At 44.1% G+C, this 20,717-nt stretch overlaps 1 protein-coding gene across 1 annotated transcript in view; it reads left to right on the top strand.

Annotated features, from left to right (window-relative positions):
* The window catches only part of LOC311244087 (uncharacterized protein), a gene marked incomplete at both ends in the record, with an annotated part of 60,055 nt that extends 40,741 nt beyond the window's left edge, over positions 1 to 19,314 (top strand). The window contains 5 exons of the mRNA XM_084333498.1: positions 4,560 to 4,582; positions 6,192 to 6,316; positions 6,805 to 7,235; positions 18,596 to 19,193; positions 19,289 to 19,314. Coding sequence (XP_084189624.1) covers positions 4,560 to 4,582; positions 6,192 to 6,316; positions 6,805 to 7,235; positions 18,596 to 19,193; positions 19,289 to 19,314 — 1,203 coding nt within the window. The remainder of the gene's footprint in view (positions 1 to 4,559; positions 4,583 to 6,191; positions 6,317 to 6,804; positions 7,236 to 18,595; positions 19,194 to 19,288) is intronic.
* Positions 19,315 to 20,717: the final 1,403 nt, after the last annotated feature.

Raw genomic sequence — 20,717 nt, 5'->3', positions numbered from 1 at the left:
CTGCTCAGTGTAGCACACAAGCCAGTGGGGGAGAGAGTGAGGGGTTGGTGGTCAGCAGGGAGAGTCAACGCTGGGTGTAAAAGTTATTGAGCTCACCAGGGAGGGAGGGGGTCAGTGGTTGGGGGAAGAGTTGTTCGGTGGGTTTGTAATCCGTAATGGCCGGGAAGCCCTGCCACATGCGCCGGAGTTGTTGAAGATTCAAGATTCAAGATTCAAAGCGCTCCAGATAGAATAGATTCTATCATAGATAGAATGCAAAAGATAAAATGACACACAAATAGATGAAATAGAGGAAAGACATACGTGGAGTTGTAGAGTAGTTAGCTATATGTAGTTAAATTACTCATTTGTAGCAGTTGGGTGGTAGTTTAACTACATTATACAGTTAATTGCAAACTACATATTTCCCTAAGTTTAGCATTTTCTTAATTCCAATTCAACACTCATATTTTTATATTCAGATCAAATTTTATTGCCTATATTTATGTCTTTCTACTATTACCCTGCCCATACCTGTTATGATGCCCGAATTTCCCCAAGGGGATCAATAAAGTAATATCTTATCTTATCTCTGTCGGTTCAATTGTACCTCCAGATTCCAGGCTCAAGACTGTGATAATTTTCCACAATATATTTTGGATATAGTTTAATTACTTTTTAAAAAGTAGTTTTAGTTTGACAAGCTACATTTATTTATTTTATTGTATTATTATTTTAGATAGATTGAGTTCTACTTTTCATTATGAAGTAGCTAACGTTAATAGTTTGGTAACAGTTTCCCCAACACTGTGTGTAGTAGACTAGAGCAGTGTTTCTCACCTGGTGGGTCGCGACCCAAAAGTGGGTCGCGGGGCCATTTTGAGTGGGTCGCGGATGTGTGTGTAATTTCTTTTACACTTTTGCACTACCTATCTTTGTGAAAGTGGCTTCTCAGCTCTGGTCCAGCTGAAGACAAAGCAGAGGAACAGATTGGACATTGAGCATGACCTCAGAGTTGCTTTGTACCATCACACATCAAATCCGTCACCAAGTCTGCCTTCTACCACCTCAAAAACATCTCCCGTCTCCGACCCTCACTCTCAGACTCTGTGGCTGAGACCCTGATCCACTCATTCATCACCTCCCGGTTGGACTACTGTAATGGAGTCCTGTTCGGGGTACCCAGCAAAGCCCTGGACAGGCTCCAGTATGTTCAGAACTCAGCTGCCAGGGTTCTCACTCACACCAAGCCCTGGCAGCACATCACCCCCACCCTCATCCACCTCCACTGGCTCCCAGTCAAGTTCCGCATCACCTTCAAACTCCTGCTCCTCACCTACAAGTCCCTCCATGCCCTCGCCCCCCGATACCTGTCTGATCTCCTCCAACAGCACACTCCATCCCGGAACCTACGATCCTCTGATCTAGGTCTCCTCTCCATCCCTCGCACCAGGTTACAGACTTTTGGGGACAGAGCCTTCAGCGTGGCGTCCCCTACCCTCTGGAACCCCCCCTCCCCCCCGAAATCTGCAACGCCCCAACCCTGGACACCTTCAAATCTGCACTAAAAACACACCTCTTCACCAAGGCTTTCCCCATCAGTTAGTTTAGATTAGGTCCATTATCCCTTACCTTCCCTCATCCCCCTTTCCCCCCCCTATTTCCCTAGCCCTATTTTTGTCCTGATTGTGAAGCGACCTTGGGTTCTAGAAAGGCGCTATATAAATTTGATCTATTATTATTATTATTATTATTATTATTATTATTATTATTATTATTATTATTATTATTATTATTATTATTATTATTATTATTATTATTATTATTATTATTATTATTATTATTATTATTATTATTATTATTATTATTATCACCCCAGATTTTGAGACTTGTCAGGAGCAAACAACATCCCCAGTTATCCCATTACTTCCCTGGGATGTTAAGCTAAGAAGTCTGCTAAGAAGCATATATTATTTATTATTATTATTTTATTTCATTGTGTTTTATCCCTAGTTGCACTTTTGTTGCAACCCCAGTTATCCCATTAGTTCCCCCAAACTTACTGTAGGTCTGTTATGTTAAGCTAAGAAGTCCGCTAAGAAGCATATATTATTTATTATTATTATTTTATTTCATTGGGTTTTTAGCACTAGTTGCACTTTTTTGCGTTTATTTCATGTTTTTAACAGTGCATGAAAGATTGTGTATTACTCCAAAAACGAAAAATTGAAATAAATTAGTGGTTAAAAAATTTGGGTCGCGATTTAATGACTAAGGAAAATGTTGGGTCCCGAGGCTAGACCAGTTGAGAACCACTGTACTAGAGTATCCTAGTGGTACAAACATTTTAATACAAAAACGAGCACATGTGCAACTTGAGATTTAAATGAGGAGATTAGATGGTAGACAACCAACCTACCCAACCCCCCCCCCAACCACCTCCAGTGTACAGCCCCCCCCCCCCCCCTCCTTGATAACAACAACAGCCTAACACCTCCCCTCGTCCCCATGCATCTGACTGGTTCATCCTGCACACCACAATTTGCATACTCAATTGCTGGTGCAGGAGACTCGTCACTTTACCTGTGCTCTCTCTCCCCCAAACAGTATCATGTTTTTGCAAGTCGCACAGTGGCTGCGGTTACATGGTGACTTTTAATTTAATTGAACAAATAAACTGTCCATGTAAACGCCGCCACTGTCTAGTGATGGTTTTCTTTTCTGTAATTGGAATTATGGAATATAACTTTTACGATGAACAACCCGAAGAAGGAACGTTTTGGTTAGCTAAGCGAACTAGAGGCTGTTGGCTAGTTAACACGAAGACACTGTTTGGGTAAGTTCGATTCGATTAGAATTCCCTCACTCAAAGTCTTCGTTTTTACCTTAGGTGAATTGTTGCTTCATAGCTGTTATTTGGCTAGCACTTAAACGCTAGTTGTCACAACTCTTTTGACAAACACTTTGATTTCATAACGCATCTAACAACGTAAGGATAAGTGTACATGTACACGACGTGTATAACGCGAATACGTTACAGCTGTTCGGCTAAAAATAAAAACGACTGCAAGTTTTCATTAGTGTAGGGGCGAGTTGTGTTCATGTGGAAACATTAAATATGTAAATGTGGAAACATTAAGTCCTGGTGAACTGAATATTTTTAAAGGGGACTCGAGGAAGAGGCCTAGTGGGTCCTCGTTCTGCTTCACAAAGACGTCACACCTGGCTTCAAATGAGCTCTGCTGCACTCCAGCCTTTACTTAATTTGTTCAACACGGTTACGTAGTTAAATACAATCCATTGTCGTGTTGAGTGTTTATTTTATGTACATGAAACGGCCAATAAATCACACAAAAATAACCGTCTTCTTAACTTCCTAATAATGCACATTGGTGGTGGCTGTGTGAAGGGGGGAGGGGCAGCAAACGGGCACAGAGAAGGCAGTCAGTTTGAGTCGAGCAGCCTCGCTTTGAGTAGAGCAGCCTCGCGACACCAAGTGCAGTTGGTTTGTTTTTCCAACGGATGGCGCCAGAGCTCGATGTAAACACAGCAGTACAGGAAAATAGAGAGAAAATAGATTAAAAAGACAAATGAATGACAGTCGCAAGGACATTCGGTTATCGTTATTCATTTCCTTTTGTCTGTATGACTGATTAAAATAAACCGGTTCAATGTTTCTTCTAATAGATGGATTTTATTTGAGAACGTTTACTAGTCGTATCCTATTGGAGGGTGGCTTGTCGCGTGATGAGGGAGAGTTGGGAAGTAGAATCTAATAATACAACAAATGTTCTTACAATTCATCCATGGTTACATTCTATGCAAGTAAATATGTCCATATTATATTATCGGACGCAACACGCATGTTGAGTGAGGGCCCCATACTTTATACACTGAGACAACATTATGATTATACATCGTCTCTGCATAAACCACGGCCGAGAGTGAGCTCTCCGGGAACAACCCCGCTTTGCCGACAGTTTGTGGGTATCGCTTCTCGGCCTTTTGGCTAAGATCAAGTGTAGTATCTGTTCTTATCAGTTTAATATCTGATACGTCCCCTACCCGGGGACCATATATTAAATTGATTTTTGGAGCAGGGAGATGGAAAAGGGGCTTGCTCCGTCCACTCCACGCATCGACCTGGTATTGCAGTACCTCCAGGAACGGTGCACCCCCCTAACGTTGTCAAAATAAATGTCACCAAATTGATTTAATACCAAATCACGGTATGCGTGTGATTCCTTTTAAGCCAGATGGGCCCGGTACATGGCCGAGAGCCATAAATGTATCAATACAGAACATGTTCATTAATGCTGCGTTTCTTTTTCAAATGTAGCCAAGAGTAAAGAGACCATAACCCTCTCAAAACAGCTGTTAAAGTGTATTGTTATTTGGTTTTGAACACCCAAGAAGACTGTAATTTCAAGTTTGGTATAGCATTTTATTCATACAGGCTGTCCTGTGTTTGAGTGTGTAGGTTGCCAAATATAAGTAAATTGATAATCATGGTTAGCATCTTCATTATGAGGCAACGAGTCCATCCACCTTGAGTCACTGTTTTCTCCCTCCTTTTTCAGAGTTCAAAGAAGCTCCTACCAAAGTAAGTAACATGCCTCAGTCCTAAAGCTAATGGTGATTTGATTACAGTAACTATCATAATATACAGTCTTATGAACTAAGTTACTTTTCACAATCACTTCTCCTGCTCCCCCTCCCAGTGAGTGCCCTCTATTGTAGGCCTTTTCTCATTACAGACATGTACATTAGTTACTAGGGGTGTAACGGTACACGTAGCCGTACCGAACCGGTTCAGTTCAGTATGCGCTGTGTACCGAACTAATGGAACGGTACGTTAAAAACCACTAACGGAACACGCATGCAGAACCTTTTTTAGCGTGCATAATTTAATCCAAAACTCCAAATTAACCCCTTCCCAAAATGTTAACACAACAGGGTCATTACTGAAAACATTTTCATAATTTTCTTGTTCGCCAAATAACACACACAAACTTTCTTCCGTGCAACTTTCACTCACAGCTGATCAGAGAAAAACGCACAACGTACCTCTCCTGTCGAGCTGCTGCTGTGTTTAAATCTAAAATATGGATAAATCCTCTGCCATTCTTGTGTAACATGTCATCTCTTCTCTAACGTCTTCTTTCTCTGCCTCACGTGAAGTTAAATCTACTTCACAAGTGAAACTGCAAGCATACACCGGTGGGGGTGTGGGCCGTAGGGAATTAATTTGCTCGGTGGATGCCTGAACACAGAATGTCACCGGTATCACTGACTACCGCACCAAGCCTAGGTGGAACTAAGGCCATGTTTAGACGGAGAGAGTCTGAACAGAAACCGCAGAAGTCGACTTGCGGTCTCACTTTTAATGTTGTGTTTAGACTAGTGTTTTGGGATGGAATTCTGCGTGCAGACGAGGCTGTAAAGACTCGAGACGACGGAGCCCAGCTGTCACACGATTGGCGCATATGTCACATGACGTGCTGTGAAGACCCGCCCTACTCTGCCTCTGATTCGCAGACTGTCGGTGGGGGAATGTGATTGGACCAAAGCAGAGTCACTCACAGACAGTGGCTCCAGTCACTAATAGTTGCGATAGCCGCGGGACAGATTATTGTGTATTTAAAAGTACTGCCAATGTAGCCTTCAGGTGATCACCATGGATAGAATCAGACATGCTTTGTTTACGCTTCTAGGCTACTGGCACATGCCTGTGATGTAAGCAGTACGCGCGACGAGAGCCTTGAGAACCCTTTCGTCATAGTTTTATGCCGTTTGACAGTTTAGATGATAGCGCAAAGGTTTATCGTTTCTAGGAATTCCACCCAGGAAGGTGGTCTCACTTTTTTGCGGTTTCTCCCCGTAAAAACGCAGTTGCCGTATAAACAAAAGGCACATCCGAAAAAATATTTTTGCGGATTCACCTGCTAGCGTTTCCGTCTAAACAGGGCCTAAGTATAACTTAATAAAAGATAATTATTATAAATATATTATAAATATTTTTTTCGTTTTGTACTGAACTCGTACCGAACCGTGACCCCATAACCGAGGTACGTACCGTGGCTTCTGTACCGTTACACCCCTATTACACAGGAACAGTCAGGTTAAAACACCCCTCTTGTTTTCACCTCCTCCTCTTCTCCTTTTCTCCTTTTTCCTCGCCGCTCTTAACTCCTCTCTCCTCCCCCCCCCAGGTTGATGAAGGCGACCACCTCCTGTCCGGTGGCGACCCTGTCGTCAGGTTATGAGAACATGAGTCACTACAGGGTTAACTTCAAGAGGCAGGAGAGGGCTCTACGCTCCATTGACTTCATCAAGGGTACAGTTAGTGATACTATGTTCCTCTGGGGCCGTCCCCTTCTAGTCTATTCAGTTTTTATTTTGGTTGATTTTACTGTTCTGGATGCTCTGTGGGATAGGTTTGCACAGTGCAGTAACAATGGAACGACGAGGCTCTCATCTTAATTAGGGATGTCCGATATTATCGGCCTACCGATATTGGCATTAAAATGTATCGGAAAATATCGGTATCTGTTTTCAAATTTTTATTTATTTATTTTTTTAACATTTCTATAACCTTTATTTACCCAGGCATATCGGTATCGGAAATTAAGAGTTGGACAATATCGGTATATTGGTATCGGTAAAAAAGCCAATATCGAGCATCCCTAATCTTAATGTATCCTGATTCAATGAAACAAGAACAACTATAGAACCGCGTTCTGATGAAAATGTTAGATGAAATGTTGCTTTGTCCCTCTTGTTACCTTTTGACTCAAACACACATTCATCTGCTGTTCCTTTCAGTTGAGGAGGAGACTCCTGAAGAACCTGAACTACAACCAGAAGAACCCAGACTCCTTCCAGAACCCTACGTCTACAACCCGGAGCCACAATCTGCTTTCGAATCATCATTGGAACCAGTTCGAGAGCCGCCGCTGGTATCTATATCGCCACCGGTATCTATATCGCCACCGATATTGCCACCGGTATCTATATCTCCACCGGTACTAACACAAATGGTTCTACCTGTGGCACCGGTTCTGGTTGTGGGCTCTGTTGACCGCACAGGGCGGGTTCTAGAGTTGAAGACGGTGGGTTCTGTTCGGAAGAACCAAGGAGTTGGTCTGCTGGAGAAGAAGGGGGAGGTTGGAGGAGAGGCGGAGGGCTGTCCCGCCCCTCACCCCGTCAGAAAGGGAAGCTCGTGTGAAGACCAGGACGGAATGAGCACACAACAGGTACAGTATTAAACATGATGGAAATGGGCAAGTGTTCTCATAGTTTGAAAACCTTGGAATTTCAGTTTTATTAATTGAAAGTTTACTTGGTCCTGTATGTGTTTAAAAGAACACGCCAACATTTTGGGTAATTAGCTTACCGTCTTCTCCAGAGAGAGACAAGAAGATAGATACCAGTTTCCTCTCTGTGTTCAGTAGAAAGCTATCTGGGTGCACGTTAGCCTAGCTTAGCACAATGAATGGAAGCGGACATGGCCGGTTAGCCTAGGCAGTGTCCAACTAACACCTCTCCCGAAGGCTAACCGGCCGTGTCGGTTGAAAATCCCTTGTTTGAAGTGCCCTTTTAAATTTTTATGAAATGTTAGCCCTCAAGTTGAACCCTTTTATGAACGGTTTCCTTTTGCAAATGGAATGTTTTCATCCTACACCCAACCAGCTAACCAATAATAGTGGCAAGATTAAATTATTGTATTTATTAATAATAACATTATTATTTAACACTTTGGGTGCCGGAAAACGCTTTACAGCGTCATTCCCGGCCATGCTCAAGTTGCCGAAGGACGCTTTACAGCGTATTTAACACTTTGACTGCCGGAAAACGCTTAAAAGCGTCATTCCCGGCCATGCTCAAGTTGCCGGAGGACGCTTTACAGCGTCCTTATATCAATATTTCAAAAATCTGCGATCGGATTCATATTTCCCCTCCGCTGGCCTGAGATCCACCAGGAGGACCCACTGAGCTCTCTGGCGGTTCAGGAGCGCCATCTGGTGGCCGATCGGCACAATCGCCAAACAGGAAGTGCTATGGAGGTTGTGCTGGTCGGCCGTATTACTTCCGGGCACTCTGTTTGGCTACCGGGACTCGATCTCGACACAATACATAGCGATCGATTGCCAATAACTCGATAAACAACATGATTTGGACATATATACTATTATACAAGCTGGAAATGGACCTGATATTTCTACATACCATAATAGGTAAATGACTGTTCCACGCTCATCGCCCAACGGCGCGAGGAGGATACGGTAAGATTCAGCGTTATTTTTGATCGTATTCCATATAAACTGTTATGATGAACATATCACCCACACTAGATGAATGATATAACGCTGCCCACGGAATTATAAACGATCCCCCGCCCATCCGGTCATCATCGGATCATACGTAGATCATTCTAGAAGTACGTCCAATTGAAATTTTTTATATCGCCCCGATTGCCATCAAACTGTATTTCATCATCAATATAATGCATTTGGGGCTATATATCACGTTCTGGAGAAAGCTGCAGAAAGAGATGAAAACATACTTATACATTAGACCAGGGGTGGGCAATTATTTTTCCCAGTGGGCCGAATGAGCAACTGGAAATATGTTGGAGGGCCGGGCCAAAATTCCAAACTCAATTATGCATAATATACATTTTATTTCTATATAAAAAGCAGTAAATGGCATTGTTTTGACCCCTGGTAAGAGTGTATGTTATTATTTGGCAATTAAAAGGTGAGGTTAGCTTTCAAAAATATCATTTATTTAAATAGAATTTATTTCCAAAATGATAAACAAAATGTGAAACATTAATAACAAAGGGCATTTTGAGTTTCATATACTATTGAAACAAGGATTTTCTTAGCTTTCTAAAGACATCACATCATCTTATAGCAAAAATAAACAAGACATGTCACTGAACTGTGTAAAGAAAAGTGTCTCAGTTTTGTAGCCTTTTTTACTTTACATGCCTATATTAAGCATTTAATGTTTTCAGAACTGTGCAAAAAAAAAGAAAAAAAATATCAAGTGTCCCATTTCACTTGTTATATTTCCACATTTTAGTGTTCTTCAGTTCTTTTTTTTCATTCAGTGTGAGAAATCCAGTCTCTGTTGAGCTTTTTAACAAGTCCATCAAAGTCAGGTTGCATGTCTGAGGTGGAGATGCGAAGCACAGCTGCCAGATGTTCATCAGTGAGAGAGGATCTGTACCTGGACTTGGTAAACGTCATGACTAGGGATGGGTACCGAATTCGGTACTTTTGAGGTACCGAACCGAAACACGTCGGTACTACAGAGTATCGAATCAAGTGAGAAACCAAAAAAAAAAAGATTTGTACTTTTTTTTTTTTTTTTTTACTTTTTCTTTTCATGTCAACGTTCACACGCACAATATATCCTTACCTAGGATTTGACTTGATTCAACAACAAAGCAGTCGGAGCAATGACAAGCCGAAAACTGTCGAAATTGTAGTTATTTGAAGTTTGGATTTTTTTTTTACGACTGAGGTAGGTAAATTTAATTTCTTGCGACTAAAGTACAGAAAAAAGGTACCGTTGGGTACCGGTATCGATTCACAGGTACCGGTACCGGTATCGGTTCAAATGTGAAAGGTACCCATCCCTAGTCATGACTGAGAATATCTGTTCACATATGTATGTGGATCCAAAGAGAACCAACATCTTCTGAGCATGTCTCCTCATGTTTGGAAAGTTCTCCTCCTTGAGAGCAGAGTAGAACTCTAGCAGTGATGCTGACTTATAGTGCTCTTTCAGTAGTGAATCAGACTGCAGGTCAATGAGTTCAAGCTGAACAACTATCAACACTGCAGGTAAAGGGAGAGGAAACCAGCTGCATCCTCAACCTTTTTGAAATATTGAAAACGCCTTGAAAATTCATCATGCAGTGCTCCCAACATGGATGAGTACCTGTGCCGGTGATCAGCTGATGGTTTGACTTCTTTCAGGGTTTTCATGTGTTTGAGATTGTTGCTGTATAGTTGCCTTGAAATTAATTGCAACTTTGTCATGAAGGCTTTCACATGGCTATGCATTTCATGAGCGTAAGCGTATATTGTGCGTGTGAACGTTGACATGAAAAGAAAAAAGTAAAAAAAAAAAAATTCAAAAAAATCGTTTTTAATTTTTTTTTTAATTATCATGTAATCTTTCGCGGGCCGGTCAGAATCATCCCGCGGGCCGTATCCGGCCCGCGGGCCGTACAATGCCCAGGTCTGCATTAGACCATACTTTACTATGAATATGTGAATGAAAAAGTTTAACGTTGCTACACAATGAACAATACACATAGGACTTTGAATGGGCCCTAATAATGGCAATGTAGCAATAGAATTTAAAAAGTTATAGCCCTGCAAAGAAGGGGAATTTCTCCATAGACAAATAGCACTGGCAATCCAGTCATTTTCCGGATTTCTGGCCGGCACCCATAGTGTTAATATCAATATTTCAAAAATCTGTGATCGGATTCATATTTCCCCTCCGCTGGCCTGAGATCCACCAGGAGGACCCACTGAGCTCTCTGGCGGTTCAGGAGCGCCATCTGGTGGCCGATCGGCGCAATCGCCAAACAGGAAGTGCTGTGGAGGTTGTGCTGGTCGGCCATATTACTTCCGGGCACTCGGTTTGGCTCCCGGCACTCTGGCTTGTCACAATATATAGCGATCCATTGCCAATAACTCGATAAACAACATGATTTGGACGTATATAGTATTATACAAGCTGGAAATGGTTCATCAGGATAAACATCCCATAATCGAAAACGGTCTACACCACGCTGATCGTCCAACGGCGCGAGGAAGATCCGGTAAGATTCAGCGTTATTTTTTAACGTGTTCCATATAAACTGTTATGATGAACATATGACCCACACTAGATGAATGATATAACGCTGCCCACGGAATTATAAACGATCCCCCGCCCATCCGGTCATCATCAGATCATACGTAGATCATTCTAGAAGTACGTCCAATTGACATTTTTTATATCGCCCCGATTGCCATCAAACTGTATTTCATCATCAATATAATGCATTTGGGGCTATAGATCACGTTCTGGAGAAAGCTGCAGAAAGAGATGAAAACATACTTATACATTAGACCATACTTTACTATGAATATGTGAATGAAAAAGTTTAACGTTGCTACACAATGAACAATACATATAGGACTTTGAATGGGCCCTAATAATGGCAATGTAGCAATAGAATTTAAAAAGTTATAGCCATGCAAAGAAGGGGTACTTCTCCATAGACAAATAGAGCTGGCAATCTATGGTATATCATGAATTTAACCCATGGCACCCAAAGTGTTAAGCAGGGATGTGATTTCTCCCATTTAAAATGGAATTCCGGTTTTTCTGACTTAAAATAGTGACTCACGTGAATCATGCAGAAAAGCAATAAACATTTGGGGGGGGGGGGTCATGGTCAATATTGAGCCGCGTAACCGGTATGGCCAGTAGGGCCGTGGCCATACCTACCTTGGCTGTGATGCGGAGCCCGCATGTGTCTGCTCCTCTGCCTGAGGCTGTTGCTGCACTACTGTGGATGACTATGTTGAAGCTGCAGAAAACATTTTTGTTATTTTAGTACATTTGGCAGCATCCGCCTCTAGATTTCATGCAATTTCTCCGCACCCCCTTACGCATCTTCTGTTTATTATAATTTTCTTTTGCTTTGAGCGTCATCTGTTCTTACACGTTCACTCAGTACCAATGGGCCCCTGTCCCAGCCTAGTAGTGGGCCTGTCGTTGACCAAACCTTTTATATATATATTTATTTTTTATTTTTTAAATTTGACAACAAAAAAAAAGATTTTAATATATTTTTTTTTTACATTTTTTTTTTTACATTTTCAACACTGTTTGACAAAAACATGCAACAATAAGGAATGCTTCACGAATTTGCTTGTCATCCTTGCGCCTTTCCGAGTCATCTTCTCTGAGTGGCTGTGAGCATTTGTGTCACCTTTGTGTCAATTCTTCAACCAATCAGAAGCTGAGGATGAGTCAAGTTTTCGAGCACCCGCCTCGAAACAGACTGATTCAAGACGCCGACCTGGAGTCGTAGACTTGCGGGTTTGCCATTGTACTCAGTAGGGATATCCTCTTTCATTGGTCGATGTTGACCATTCCCCCGATCATTAGACCACACCCCCTTAGGCCACACCCCCTTCGTGTATCTCTTGAACCGTTTGTCGTAGAGACTTGCGGGTTGTGGCATTGTACTCTGTAGGGATATCCTCTTTCATTGGTCGATGTTGACCACTCCCCCGATCCTTAGACCATGCCCCCTTAGGCCACACCCCCTTTCATTGGTCTATGTTGACCATGCCCCCTATCCTTAGGCCGCACCCCCTTTTGTATCTTTTGAACTGTTTGTCGTAGAGACTTGGGGGTTGTGCCATTGTACTCAGTGGGGATATCCTCTTTCATTGGTCTATGTTGACCACTCCCTCTATCCTTTGGCCGTGCCCCCTTTTTGTATCTTTTGAACAGTTTGTCGTAGACACTTGCGGGTTGTGCCATTGTACTCTGTAGAGATATCCTCTTTCATTGGTCTATGTTGACCACACCCCCTATCCTTAGGTCACACCCCCTTTTTGTATCTTTTGAACAGTTTGTCGTAGAGACTTGCAGGTTGTGCCATTGTACTCGGTAGTAGATATATCCTCTTTCATTGGTCTATGTTGACCACACCCCTATCCTTAGGCCACACCCCCTTTTTGTATCTTTTGAACAGTTTGTTGTATAGACTTGCGGGTTGTGCCATGTACACAGTAGGGATATTCTCTTTCATTGGTCTATGTTGACCACACCCCCTATCCTTAGGCCGTGCCCCCTTTTTTGTATCTTTTGAACAGTTTGTCGTAGAGACTTGCGGGTTGTGCCATTGTACTCAGTGGGGATATCCTCTTTCATTGGTCTATGTTGACCATGCCCCTATCCCTAGGCCGCACCCCTTTTTGTATCTTTTGAACAGTTTGTCGTAGAGACTTGCGGGTTGTGCCATTGTACTCAGTAGGGATATCATCTTTCATTGGCCTGTTGACTACGCCCATATGATTAGGCCGCACCCCTTTTTTGTATCTTTTGAACGGTTTGTCATAGAGACTCGCGAGAGATCCTCTCCTGTCGGCCGGCGGTGCACAGGCATCACCCACACGTTCACAATTTCCCCGTGGAATTGTCTAGTTAGTGTGGGTGACCTAGCGAAGCCAGGTTGCCACCCACACTATAGTTAGTGTGGGTGACCTGGCGAAGCCAGGTTGCCACCCACACTATTGTTCTTGTTACTCTTTTTTATTCTTTCTTTCTTTATTCCACCGATTTTGCCAACACCACTCGTGCCAGAGCGTTCGCGCCCCATACACGTGAAAGGTATCAAAACGACCGGCTTGCCTATGGCAACAGCGGTATTCGAACTCGTAAAGTTTCACCGCACCGTCTGGCTACGAATCGACTTTAAACGGTAAAATTTCGGCCCCATTGGAAATGCATTGCAATTTAGAGTGTAGCAGCTGAAATAATCTTTTTTCCCCTACCTTGGGTGAATTGCGAGTGTGATCTCAATTTTGGACGTAGAAATAAAACAAACGCATCGAAACGATGACACGGCTGTCAGTCCGCTCACAAAAGAAAAATAAATGGAATTGGACATTTCTATCTCAACTGACGACCATTTGTTTGAAGGTTCTCCTCTCCATTGACCGCCATGCAATCGCACTCTAGGAATATCTTTTTTCACACTCTTTTTTTACCCTTCTGTTCCGATCGCCGAAGGAGTGCCACAATATCGCACGAATGCCACAATATCGCACACAACCCTTCGCCTACTCATTGTAGTGCTTCTGTGCGCGTCACAACGCTTCATCTCTTATAGTTTTCTTTTAATCAACGTGACAATGCAGTCATGCATCTGCCTCCATAGAAATGCATTGGATAGAAAATGCAAGTCATAGTGATTGCGTCACCTGTGTGGCTCGTGGCTCACTCAGCCTAACAGCTGTGTGGCTCGTGGCTGAGCTGCCAATGACCTCATCCACTTTAACCCATCATTGCCCATCACTGTGTTGCAGTACTGAATTGCTGGACAGCGCCCTCTGTCTTGTGGGTTGTGTCATTGTACTCAGTAGGGATATCCTTTTTCATTGGTCGATGTTGACCACCTTTCATTGGTCGATGTTGACCACTCCCCCGATCCTTAGACCACGCCCCCTTAGGCCACACCCCCTCAGTGTATCTCTTGAACCGTTTGTCGTAGAGACTTGCGGATTGTGCCATTGGTCGATGTTGACCACCTTTCATTGGTCGATGTTGACCACCTTTCATTGGTCGATGTTGACCACTCCCCCGATCCTTAGACCACGCCCCCTTATGCCACACCCCCTCAGTGTATCTCTTGAACCGTTTGTCGTAGAGACTTGCGGATTGTGCCATTGTACTCGGTAGGGATATCCTCTTTCATTGGTAGATGTTGACCACTCCCCCGATCATTAGACCACGCCCCTTAGGCCACACCCCTTTCAAAAACTCGGAAAAATCCGAAAACTCGGAAAAATCTAAAATCCGAAAAAGTTCAAAAACTCGGAAAAATCCCAAAACTCTGAAAAATCCGAAAACTCGGAAAAATCGAAAAAGTTCAAAAACTCGGAAAAATCCGAAAACTTGGAAACATCAAAAATCCGAAAAAGTTCAAAAACTCGGAAACATCTAAAATCCGAAAAAGTTCAAAAACTCGGAAAACCCGGAAAAATCCAAAAACTCGGAAAACTCGGAAACATCAAAAATCCGAAAAAGTTCAAAAACTCTGAAAAGTCCGAAAATTCCGAAAACTCTGAAACATCAAAAATCCGAAAAAGTTCAAAAACTCGGAAAAGTCTGAACCGGAAAAATCCGAAAACTCTGAAAATTCCGATCTTCAAATGGTCTATGTTGACCACTCCCCCGATCCTTAGGCCACGCCCCCTTTTTGTATCCTTTGAACGTTTGTCATAGAGACTCGCGAGAGACCCTCTCCCCCGTTGGCCGGCGGTGCACAGGCGTCACCCACACTTTCACAATTTCCCCTGTGCGGAATTGTCTAGTTCATATTATTATCAACATTAATTGAATTAATCATCATGGCACACACATACATCAGGCTCCTGCTCACTCTGTCCCTTGGCCCTGTCAAGCTCACATGCTGCTCCACTGCCTGTGTCTGCTCCTCTGCCTGGCAGTGGGCCGCCTGAGGCTGTTGCTGCACTACTGTGGATGACTATGTTGAAGCTACATTTGGCAGCATCCGCCTCTAGATTTCATGCAAACCCCCTTACGCTTCTTGTTTATAATTTATTTTTTTTGCTTTGAGCGTCATCTGTTCTTACGTGTCACTCAGTACCAATGGGCCCCTGTCCCAGCCTAGTAGTGGGCCTGTCGTTGACCAAACCTTTTATATATATATATTTTTTTTTTCTTTACAAAAAAAAGATTTTAATATATATATTTTTTTAGATTTTCAACACTGTTTGACAAAAACATGCAACAATAAGGAACGCTTCACGAATTTGCGTGTCATCCTTGCGCCCTTCAGAGTCTCATCTTCTCTGAGTGGCTGTGAGCATTTGTGTCACCTTTGTGTCAATTCTTCAACCAATCAGAAGCTGAGGATGAGTCAAGTTTTCGAGCGCCCGCCTCGAAACAGACTGATTCAAGACGCCGACCTAGAGTCGTAGAGACTTCCGGGTTTGCCATTGTACTCTGTAGGGATATCCTCTTTCATTGGTCGATGTTGACCACTCCCCCGATCATTGGACCACACTCCTTAGGCCACACCCCCTTAGGCCACACCCCCTTTGTTTATCTCTTGAACCGTTTGTCGTAGAGACTTGCGGGTTGTGGCATTGTACTCTGTAGGGATATCCTTTCATTGGTCGATGTTGACCACTCCCCCGATCCTTAGACCACGCCCCATTAGGCCACACCCCCTTTGTGTATCTCTTGAACCGTTTGTCGTAGAGACTTGCGGGTTGTGCCATTGTACTCAGTACAATAGTGTGTGTAATAGTGTGCTAGTGTAATTAGGGATGGGTACTGAATTCGGTACTTTTGAGGTACCGAACCGAAACACGTCGGTACTACCGAGTATCGAATCAAGTGAGATACCAAAAAAAAAAAAAAAAAATGTTATACTTTTTTCTTTTCATGTCAACGTTCACGCGCACAATACGCCTGTACGTTAATGCCAAGCAAGCAGTGCAAAAATGCTTCCGCATTCGTCACCGCACGCTAGTGCGGTAAAGCGCCCTTCTTTTCAGACAAATGCTACCGTGCGTGCACCGGCGGCGGCGTGCTCGCTCAGGTGCGTGCGTGCGCCGGCGTGCTCGCGCGAGGTGCCCGCGCATGCGACACGAGCGGAGCTCAATATATATAAGTCACCGCCCCTTATTCAGTATCTAGCAAATAGCTCAATTGGCAAGGACACATGGCTGTGGATCCTATGGCTTGTTTGCTGGCGAGTTCGAATCCCATCGAAAATATTTTTTAACGTGATTTTTTTTTAACGTGTATTCTTTCGCCGATTAAGGTTAGGCATTGTTTCGGAGTTGGTTAAGGTTAGAACGGTTAAGTTTAGGCGCTGTTAAGGAGCTGGTTAAGGTTAGAGTTTGTCAAAGAGAATGGCAATATAATTTCTAAGGTTAAGGTTAAGGTTAGGCATTGTTTCGGAGTTGGTTAAGGTTAGAACGGTTAAGTTTAGGCGTTGTTAAGGAGCTGGTTAAGGTTAGAGTTTGTCAAAGAGAATGGCAATAGACAGCCTATTTCCGCGCGACCTGGGCGCTGGGCGGCGGAAAATGAAAGGCGCATTACTGCATGCCACTACGGTAAATTTTTGCACTGCTTGCTTGGCATAAAGCTACACGCGCACAATACACGCTCACCTAGGATTTGACTTGATTCAACGACACTGACTTTACGACTGAGGTAGGTAAATTAAATTTCTTGAGACTAAAGTACCGAAAAAAGGTACCATTGGGTACCGGTATCGATTCACAGGTACCGGTATCGGTTCAAATGTGAAGGGTACCCATCCCTAAGTGTAATAGTGTGTAATAGTCTGCTAGTGTAATAGTGTGCTAGTGTAATAGTATGCAAGTGTAATAGTGTGCTAGTGTAATAGTGTGTAATAGTGTAATGGTGTGCTAGTGTGCTAGTGTAATAGTGTTAAGTGTGTGCTAGTGTAATAGTGTGCAAGTGTAATAGTGTGCAAGTGTAATAGTGTAATAGTTTGTTGTAGAGACTTGCGGGTTGTGGCATTGTACTCGGTAGGGATATCCTCTTTCATTGGTCTATGTTGACCACGCCCATAGTTTGGCTCCTCCCCCTTTGTGTATCTTTTGAACCGTTTGTCGTAGAGACTCGCGAGAGACCCTCTCCCGTTGGCCGGCGGTGCACAGGCGTCACCCACACTTTCACAATTTCCCCCGCGCGGAATTGTCTAGTTAGTGTGGGTGACCTGGCGAAGCCAGGTTGCAACCACACTATAGTAATATATACTTTTCTTTTTTATTCTTCTTTATTCCGCCGATTTTTGACAACAAACTCCTCCCAGAGTGTTCGCACCACATACACGTGAAAGGTATCAAAACGACTGGCTTGCTCCAACTCGCGTTGCTATTACTTTTTGGAAAGTTTCACCGCACCGTTTAGCTACAAATCGACTTTAAACAGGAACATTTCGGTCCATAGGGAATGCATGGCAAATTAGAGAGCAGGGCTGTGGGCTGAGTCACTTCCCTTCCCCCATTGAACGCCTTCCTGTCACTGGTCTGAAAGCGAGAGAGATATATAGACAGAGAGAGAGATATAGACGGAGATATATACACAGAGAGAGATAGACAGACAGAGAGAGAAAAAGAGGTGAGTAACTGACTGCCTCCGTTCCCGTGAGAAACACAGAGAGAAACGCACACACAGAGAAACACACACACACTGACAGAGAAACGCGCACACACACACACACACACGCACACACACAGATTGGTAGTGAGCTTTTAGGTAAGAAACGTCAACATGTCGAAATACTTCCACGACCACAACACCAGAGGGAGTTCCACAAATCATGTACAACCCAGATTCGGCTCAAACAAGGGACTAAACACGTTTCGCAATTATGCAACAACAATGGAACGCCCTACCCACAGCTGTAAAATAATGTGATTCCCTACCCTCCTTCAAAACCGCTCTCAAAGAGAACCTACGGGTGGCTGCAATTAGAAACTGGCCCCTGTAAATGTCCAAATCCCCCCCCCCACCCACCCAACCCCCTCCAATGTAAAGTTTCTTTTGTCATAAATGTCTATGAATTGAAAATGGAGGACCCTGATGTAAACAAGACTAAAGTCTTTCTCTGGTCTGCATCCTCTTAGAAGTTTGTATTGCGCCGTACTGTATTGTACCCATTCTGCAATCTGTTAATAAAGTTTTCAATCAACACAACATGTGTTGAGCCCACCTTTTAACAAATGTGTTGACCTAATTATTTCTCCCCCCGTTTGCTGTAAATATTATTACTGGTCTCCCCTTCGCATATTAGTGTGAGGGGAGAGAGACTGCAGAGCACGGCCTAGGTGATCTCAAGACACGGGGACAGACTGAGGAAGAGGTGGAGAGCGAAGAGGAAGAAGTGAAGGGGATGAGGGAGGAAGAGGAGGAAGAGGAGGAAGATGCCTTGTTCTACCCTAGTTGGTACAAACCCAACAACTGGCAGAGGGTTGGTCCTAGCTCTGCTGCCCCTCTACCTCTAGCAACACTACCGGAGGTGGAAGGTGCCACATGTTCACTGCAGGCCAGGGAACCACATCCTGTGGCTGGGACTCTGGGAACAGCCCAAGCCATGTCTCTGCTCCAGCCACCGGTTCAGGACTCTCCACTACTACCCCTGTCTCAGCCCCATCCTCTATCCCTACCCCAGCCCATGCCTCTCTGGGTGGAGCATGGCACCACTGGCCCCATCCTCCCAGTGGGGCTTACTAGGGAGTTAGCAGTGTCCAAGTCTGGATCTATGGAGGAGGAAGATGATGAAATTCAGGAGTCTGTGTCCTTGTCCAGGCCTGAGGATGGCGTAGGGCCTGAGGAGGGGATCCAGGAGATGAAGGCTGACATTACAGCATCCATACCATTTGAGGAGAGTGGTCCAGGGCCTGGGGAGGGTAGCTTAGGACCTGGGGAGAGGAGATGGGAGCTGGGGGAAGGAAGCTTAACACAGGAAAATGGTGTTTTAGTTCAGGAAAGAGGAATTTTGGAAGATGGTAGTTCTGGGCAGGGAGGTGGTAGTTTGGAAGACAGTAGGTCTGGGCAGGAAGGGGGTAGTTTGGAAGAAGGTAGGTCTGGGCAGGAAGGGGGTAGTTTGGAAGAAGGTAGGTCTGGACAGGAAGGGGGTAGTTTGGAAGAAGGTAGGTCTGGGCAGGAAGGGGGTAGTTTGGAAGATGGTAGGTCTGGGCAGGAAGGGGGTAGTTTGGAAGATGGTAGTTCTGGGCAGGAAGGGGGTAGTTTGGAAGATGGTAGGTCTGGGCAGGAAGGGCGTAGTTTGGAAGATGGTAGGTCTGGGCAGGAAGGGGGTAGTTTGGAAGAAGGTAGGTCTGGGCAGGAAGGGGGTAGTTTGGAAGAAGGTAGGTCTGGGCAGGAAGGGGGTAGTTTGGAAGAAGGTAGGTCTGGGCAGGAAGGGGGTAGTTTGGAAGATGGTAGGTCTGGGCAGGAAGGGGGTAGTTTGGAAGAAGGTAGGTCTGGGCAGGAAGGGGGTAGTTTGGAAGATGGTAGGTCTGGGCAGGAAGGGGGTAGTTTGGAAGAAGGTAGTTCTGGGCACGAAGGGGGTAGTTTGGAAGATGGTAGGTCTGGGCAGGAAGGTTGTAATTTGGAAGAAGGTAGTTATGGGCAGGAAGGTGCTTTCTTAAAGCAAGGGAAATATAGCTCATTGCTTGCGGATGGTGGCTCTAAACTAATGGAGGTTAGCTTGGATCTAGGAAAATGCCGTTCGGACTGTAGAGGCAGCGTATCCTCCAGAGCAGAGCAAACCCCAGAGCTTATAAACCATGGCATGACGGAGCCTAGCGAGCAGCCTGAAGACAAAGGGATGGGGGCAGCTGATGCTGAGAGTCTGGGTCCTGCCACCTCCATCTCTCCTGTTCAGGTCAGTTTGGTCTGGTTTGACCCTCGTCATCATCATCAACCAAGCTCCAGCGTTCTTCACTGATGCTGCACCTCTGCCGTAGCTTCCTCTTCCTCATTGTTCTGCTCTTCTGCTGAGTCACATGAGTGCAACATGGCTGACACTGCTCCAGCAAGCTCACTCTGGTCATTGTGGTCTGTGTTAAATGGTGAAGGGGGGAGAAAGGATGGATTGCAGTCTTGATAATTAAACTTAAAAAACAGAGCAATGTTTTTTTCCAGTAACCACAGACATGATTGATTTCACTTAAACTAGCATCAGTAATGTGCAGGTCTTTTAATTTCTGAATCATATTAAAATGCATTAATATCAAATGCTTTGCAAATGGCATGTGAAAGCATTACCTTAAATGTTTAGTGGTCCTAGAAGTAGATTGGGTAAGTCATGGTTTGGATTTGAGTCCATCCTTCCTTTCCCAGAATGCTCGGTCACTTTCCCCCCCACATTGCAACATCACCATGTCTGTCCACCCCTCCCCCCATTCCATTCC

Source organism: Notolepis coatsorum, assembly GCF_963971535.1.
Source record: "Notolepis coatsorum genome assembly, chromosome: 17".
NCBI classification, from domain to species: domain Eukaryota; kingdom Metazoa; phylum Chordata; class Actinopteri; order Aulopiformes; family Paralepididae; genus Notolepis; species Notolepis coatsorum.
The sequence above is the reverse complement of the archived record's forward strand: the minus strand, read 5'-3'. Positions and strand labels throughout refer to the sequence as shown.